At 48.5% G+C, this 7,179-nt stretch overlaps 1 protein-coding gene across 2 annotated transcripts in view; it reads left to right on the top strand.

The window, feature by feature from the left end:
- Window positions 1–344: 344 nt before the first annotated feature.
- USP22 (ubiquitin specific peptidase 22) overlaps window positions 345–7,179 on the top strand; it is an 89,985-nt gene continuing 83,150 nt past the window's right edge. The window contains exon 1 of one of the 2 annotated variants that reach the window (XM_039732002.1): window positions 345–1,175. In XM_039732002.1, coding sequence (XP_039587936.1) covers window positions 1,050–1,175 — 126 coding nt within the window. In that variant the 5' untranslated portion in view covers window positions 345–1,049. The remainder of the gene's footprint in view (window positions 1,176–7,179) is intronic. The other variant, XM_039732001.1, reaches the window with a different exon arrangement.

The raw sequence follows: 7,179 nt of genomic DNA, 5'->3' as shown, positions 1-7,179 counted from the left end.
CAGGAAGCCACTGAGGGAGCAGCGAGAGCGGCACCAGCGGATGTGACAGCAGCGCAGGGAGGGACCGCCCCCTCGCGGACACAGCCAATCCGCTCTCCGCTTGCAGCGTGACTGACGTGCACCCCAACCAATCACACCGCCGCTCCCACCTCATAGACCCCACCTTTAATCTCCGTTGGTCAGATAAGCTGTTAATCGTCCGGGATGTCCCGCCTTTTTCCGGCGGGGGAAATGCTAGGTAGGAAGGGTGGAGGGGGAGAGAAGAAAGGGAAAGGAACCAATGAGACACTACAGGTGGATAGATTGACAGGTGTGCGGACCAATCGCCGCGCTCCTTCCCCCCGCCGCTCCCTCCCTCGCGGGCGGCGGGGCAGAGGGGGCGCTCCTCCCGCACCTTCCCCGTTGGTCTATCCCACTCCGGGCCGGGCGGGCTGGGTTGAGTGAGCGGCTCGGACCATTGCTCGCGGCGGGCGGGGGGGGCGCGGGCGAGGCGGAGGAGGAAGGAGCCGGCGAAGGAGGCGGGGGGGCGGTTTAAAGGGACAAGAGCCGTGCGGGCGCCGGCGGGGGAAGCCGGAGCGGCGGCGGGCGGGGACTCGCCCCCTTCCCCACACACGCCCGCTCGCACCGCGGCCAGGGTCGCCGCCGCCAGCGCCCCCATCCCCTCCCTTCCCCTCCGCCCGCCGCTTCCACAGCGGCCTCTATGAGGTAGAAGGGAGCGGCGGCCACTCCGGGGGCGGCAGCGGCCGCTACAGCCGCCGCCTCCTCCTCCTTCTCCTCGCCTCAGAGCGCCCCATCTTTGTGTGTGCGGGAGAAGGGCGGGAGGGAGTGCGCGCTGCCCGCCCGCCGCGCTTTGTTCGGAGCCGGGGGGCCGTGGCGGAGCCCCGGCTCTATGTGCCAGCGGCTCCCCGGCGGCGGCGGCGTGAGGGGCCGGAGCCCCTGAGGGCGGGGGGGCCCCGGCCCGTGTCGGTGCTGCGGGGCGGGGGAAGGGGCCGGCTCGCTGCCCGCCGGCCCGGCCCGTGTGCGGGCGGATTGATGTGGGGGGGTCTGACATGAGTCCGCCGGCGGCCGGGTGCTGCCATGTGACCGGCTTCAAGGTGGAGAACTGGAAGCAGAACCTGCGGGCGATTTACCAGTGCTTCGTGTGGAGCGGCTCGGCCGAGACCAGGAAGCGCAAGGTACCGGGGGCGGCTCGCATCCACCCCCCTTCCCTTCCCTTCCCTTCCCTTCCCTTCCCTCCCTCCCTCCCTCCTTCCTTCCCTCCCTCCCCGACCCACCCGCCGCCGCCTCGGGGAGGGGACGGGTCCGGTCCCCCGGCAGCCCTCCCTCCTTCCCTCCCCACGGGGCAGGTGGGCCCGAGCTCCCGCACGCGGTCCTGGGGGGAGGGAGGAGGAAGCGCTCGGTGCCTCCGGGATGGCGAGGGGGGGCACCGGGATGGAGGAGGGAAGCAGCCCCGGCGGGGCCTCCCTCCCTGCCACCTGCCCCGGCGGCTTTTCCGCAGCGGGGCTGTTCCGCAGCGCCGCCGCTTCCTCCTCCTCCTCCCGGAGGTTTCCCGGAATACCGGGGGGAGGGGAGGCCCGGGGCACCGGGCACGTCCGGCCTGTGGCGGAGCTTTGTGGAGCCCCGCGGGGCCGCGCCCGAGCCCGGGGGGCTGCGCGGAGCACAATGGCCAGGAGCGGGTCCCGGCGCCGGGGGCTGCGGCTGGCTCGGTTATGTGTGTGGTTTTCCTTAAAAAAAAAAAAAAAAAAAAAGAAAATGAAAAAAAGGAAAAAAAAAGCTGCTCGTGCTGATAATCCACTTGGAAAAGGGGATTCCTGCTCTGGTGGGGCGTGGGGAAAGGAACTGGCTCAGCCTGGTGTGCAGGGAAGGGCAGGAGGGCTTTGCTCTGGGAGCTGTTAGCGCCTGGGAAAAATCCCTGTAAACCAGGCAAAAAGCAGGAGGAATGCTTTTCCCCACCTCTCTCCTATAATAACATCCTTATACACATGCATGTTTCTGGATGGCTGCTCTATGCACTGTGCAACTAATTGCTGTTTTTCCCTAGAATCAACTAGTTTTTACTTCAAAGTGACTTGGCAGATTTCTGTCAGTCGTCGCATTGGTGACTGAGGACGGGAAGGCAGCAGCTACACGGAGCAAAACTTGGGGTTTGGGACAGCACGGATTGTGTTTTTGTTGGAACAACCCATTGAAAACTTTGTGATCCCAGTGCTTTGCATTAAGCTGCTCAGCTTATTATTTGTAATAGAACTAGAGCATGAAGGATGGACTTAAAGGGTGAGGTGCCAAACCATTTCTCTGTGCTCAGTTCATGTTCTCAGGATAATCCAGTTTCCCAGTGTTTTTACCTAAAGAGGGAAAAATGGAATCTGAGAAGAAATACATTTTAAATGGATTTAATTACTTGATAGCCCTGTGAAGTATAGCCAGACTTGTTTTAAATACCTTACAATTCCCTACAGGTCAATATTATGGAGTATATTGGCCAAAATCTGGGTTTATTTAGCCTATAGCATGTTAAAATACAAATTTGGATATAGTAGATAGTGCTTTCAGCTTAAATGGAGAAAAAATTGTGTCTGTGCTGTGGAAGAAAAAATGGCAAGTGAGGTATAAAGATGTCTCAGATAAATATAAAGCAAGTGCTGTGTGGAAGAAAGAACATAAAATTTGATTAGCAAAATTACCTTTTTCTAAATATGGAGTATCCTGTGTAACCTGCATACCTCTTGTGTGCTGCAACAGCTTTTTCCTTCCGAAATCTAATGTAGGGATGTGTTCATCATTGCTTGAGAAAACAGCTGAAAATACAGAATATTCCATTGTGATCAATCTGTTCTCACTTCCTCTTTGCACAGCCAGGCTCATAAGCAGAACAGGATTGTTTCAAAATTATCTGTCAGCCCAGGAAAAACACCAGTTTTCCTAGTACATGCTAAAAATGCTTTTCCCCCGATTTTATTTTTTATGCAGATTGCCAGTATGAAAACAATTTGGTTTCTGAACCCGGCCCACCTGAAATATGTGGGTGTACATGATCAATATGGGGGAGCATTTTGGGTAGCTAAATTGGGATTCATTTCCCTATGTTTGTAAGGATTGAAGAAGGTCTGTAAATGACAGTTATGGTGCTTTATTCACCCCTTATGTATATGAACATGAGACCTTCTTCCATGGAATTTTAATTCCCTGAAATTCCCTGTACATATTGTATGCTTGACAGTTTTACATGTAAAATTAGGAAAAGGGTGTTTTCTGTTTGGTGGTGTATTTATAGTCTAATAACTAGAAATAAAATTACCTAGATAGTCCATATAACTCGAAAACAATCCTTTGTCCTTTAATAGTTTACATACACATATATTATGTATATGTGAATATATATTGTAGGACCAAGCTGCGACTGCTTAAGAGCACCTATTTATTGGTGAAGATTCTTCTTAATCGTCAAAATGATGAGGCTAAATTAAAGGTTTATTAACAAGTGATACTCTTTTTATTGCATGATCAAGGACAGTCACGTTATATGTTTATCACAGGAAACATTCCATATATATAATTGATCTTTATGGAAGGCACTGGGCAGTTTAACTGCTGTTCAGATGAAGGTAGGTGTAGAAATGCCTTGGCTGTTGGTGAGAGCCAGATGTGAACGGTTCTGGTTCTAGAATGGTAACTACTATCCCTCCTAAGCCTGTCTTGAAAATCCGGGGAGCAGTGGGAACTGCAGGGGGCAGAAAGGGTCCGTTCTCTGCTGTACCTACGCTGCGCTCTGCCTTGGCAGACCATTTTAGTGCTGTGCTGTTGGGTTTTAATACGCACCTTTTCTGTGAATAAGCTTTTACGAGCTCCAGCTCGCGCTTCAGTTTGCTTTACAGCCAGTGCTTCCAGCAGAATGGCTCTAAAGCCTGGTTTATAGTGGGAAAGCTGTCTCCTGAACATGTATTTCAATCCTCAGTCAGAACCAGGAGGTAATTATGTATGTGTCTTTGTAGGCACTGGGATTCTGGTGAAGATTTTTGGAGTGTGTTTGCTCCTGAAGCCGGGATTTGAGCTGTCATCGTGGTGCATTGTTGTATCCACACGGAGGAGCGAGGCTGTGACTTGCCTCATCTCACTGCATCTTGGCCAAACTCAAGTGCAGCACTTGTACAAGCTGTTCTAGGCACAGGGCTTGCCGTGGTGTAATTGTGTTGCTGGTGGTGAAGCCTAAGCAAAGACAAAGCTGTCACGCTGGGGAACAGGAGATGAGGGAGAGGGAGAAATCCAAAGACTGCCTCTTGAAATTGTACTTATTGTGATTAAATGTTGGAGCTAGGTTTTAGACCTCAAGTTGTGTGTAAACTGATATAAAATTAGGGTGGACTTTTTCATTGTTGGGGCTTTGACTTGTAACTCTTGATTTTTAATTTGCCACAGTTAGTGGAACAGGAGATGAGGGAGAGGGAGAAAGCCAAAGACTGCCTCTTGAAATTGTACTTATTGTGATTAAATGTTGGAGCTAGGTTTTAGACCTCAAGTTGTGTGTAAACTGATATAAAATTAGGGTGGACTTTTTCATTGTTGGGGCTTTGACTTGTAACTCTTGATTTTTAATTTGCCACAGTTAGAATCTGTTTAATAACCTGATGGCAAAGCTCGTGTTTCTGTAGGGTCATGGACTTTACCTTGACTATTTTGATGTGAAAATTACCTCACACTTAATTAAGTAACACTCTAGAAGAGGTCCTTAAATTTGTCACCACTACTCTCCATTCAGGAATTACGGAGCAGACAGAGGATGCTGAAAAGGCTTGTGCCAGACCTTCGTGTCAGCTTTTTCCATTTTTTTCTGTAGGGTCACACTTGAAACACTTGGCTTATTCCTTTAGAATTACAGATGAGAAAAATCTGTTTTGCAGTGCTGAATGTAGCTTTTGTCCCCATCAGTGAGCAATTACACATGTAGATGCATCTTTGTGTCCAGGTGTTGGTAAGTAATGGTTTCATTGCTGGAAGGGCAACTGAATTTGTGATTAAATTCCCTCTTCCTGGACTATACGCCTTGGAGGAAAACTGTCTCATTCTGAAGGGTTCTTACTGTCACTGCCCTGAAAAGGCTTCTCATGATAAAAGTAAGCTGGTCAATGTGACCACAGTCGTGATATGCACAAGGTTCTGTGTGGAGTTTCAGAATGTTTGTTCAGTGCTTCAGCCAATAGATCAAAGAATAATTGCCTGTCAGGGGCTGTGCACTCTCACTGACAACAGCTGCATTCTGGCATATTTCTGCCTGTTTGAGGGCTTCTCTTGTTTTTCCCATTATTCTGTCTTTACATGGCTCCTACAGACCAATTGATCTTTTCAGATATGAAGAAACATTTGCTTTTATAGGTGATGACTTTTTGTCAGGTATCATTCTCCCCATGAACTTGTGACTTCAGTATGTGGCTCCCTGTAATATTTTGACAGATAATCAATTCTTAGACTTAAACCTGAAATGACTTTGGTTCATTTCCTGACTTTCAGAGTTAAAAAGGTTAAAATAACTTAGCAGATAACTGCCGTGTCATGTTTTCAGTAGCAAGTATTGTGGTTCTCAGTCTAAATCAGTGTGTCATGCTCTTGCTAAAGTGACCTTGCAGTCTTCAGAGTAAGCTACTGGTCTCATCTTGTGCCTGTTGAGGCACGTTTGCTTCCCAAGAGCCTTCCCCATGTACCTGTCCAGGAACAGGGAGTTGTTGCTCAGGTGATTTGCTTTGTACTATAAGAGACAGGCCAGGAACCTCACCAGGCTGTGCCATCTTCACAGGCTTGGTGTTTGGATTGCTTAAATTAACGAGGAAATCTTAGCTTGTTTTTTTTAACATTTTTAGCGTGTGCACCAAACTTCTGGATTACAAATCCTGTGGAGCACTTGAAAGAGGAGTCCAGGATTCAAGAAGCATGTCTCTTTTTCAGCTGCATACTCTGCTGTGGCTACCTGAGTGAACTGTGTGATTGACTCAGGAAGGATGTTCTTCTTTGCCATGTGCTGTGGGAACTGCCTTCTCCCTGAAAGCCCATGAGAAGTGTCAAAGTCAACTGCAAGCTTCATTGTTCAGGAGGTCTCCAGTTTCATACCTGAGCAATCTTCCTTAGTTCTTAACCACTAAGGATTTAAAAGGTCCTTAGACCTGCTGAAGGTAATGTTCTCTTTCCTCTCAGTGTAAAGACATGACCTTTGGTGTGAGAGATACCCAGACGTGAGATTTGAGCTCTGTACCCAGCAGAGCCTGGTGTACATGGGACATGCCAGATTGAGAATGCTCCACTGAGCTTGTGTCTCTGGTGCTGAAAATACAAGACCTTCCTCTTCCTAGTGGTGCTAAGCCCTATTTTGCATCCTGTATTGTGGGTTTTTTTTAAAATCACTTGTTGGTTTCTGGTCCAAAGGTTAGGAATTAGTCTTGCACTGAGAACTTGAAGATGGTGAATGGCAATTTTTAAGTTGTGGGATCTGAACCATCAGGACTTCTCTGGTTTTTTAACATGGGTGGGAGAGACAATAAATGCAGTTTTCTTCCTACTTGTATTTGTTCCCTTTTGTAGAGCAAGAAGATGGATCTGCACAAGCTGGTGAAGGAAAAAATAGGGATATGTTGGACAAGAAGGCTTATTTTTTTTTTCTGTGGTCTTATCAGCAGTCAAAGGTTTGCTCATAGGCAAGCTGTTTGTCAGAGTAGTTGTATCATCTCTTTAACTTTGTCTGCAGTCAACGATTTTATTTGCTTAATGCTGAAAGCTTTTAAACTGAAATGACAGGGAGTAGTGTGAAGGTGAGCAGGGTGGAATAGCTTTGTTTGATTTGCTGGACTATGTGTTGAGCTTTATTTTAAGCCATCAAAGCTTTAAACCCCAAACAAAGGTTAGGTGATAGCCTCATTTTTGTTTCAAGCCTTAATCTGTAGCGTTAAGGTGAAACCAGAGCTGCAAATTGCCTGCAAACCTTGTACTCTCCTCCTTTCATTTGAGGATTTTCTCTTTCAGTAGCTGGTGTAACAAATTTAGAGGCAAATGTTACTGACTGGTAGTGGAAGTTTTCTGCTTTTAAATTGCTGACTCTCCTTCTCCTAAATTACTGCTCCTTGAGTTGAGCAAAAAAAAAAAGTGTTTTCCTTTGGGATGGACTCTGGGGATCCTTCTTCGTTACAAATGCTCTTG

The sequence above is a fragment of the Passer montanus genome, unplaced genomic scaffold (assembly GCF_014805655.1).
Source record: "Passer montanus isolate IOZ18808 unplaced genomic scaffold, ASM1480565v1 scaffold8, whole genome shotgun sequence".
In the NCBI taxonomy this organism is placed as follows: Eukaryota; Metazoa; Chordata; class Aves; order Passeriformes; family Passeridae; genus Passer; species Passer montanus.
This window is presented reverse-complemented; position numbering and strand designations above follow the sequence as displayed.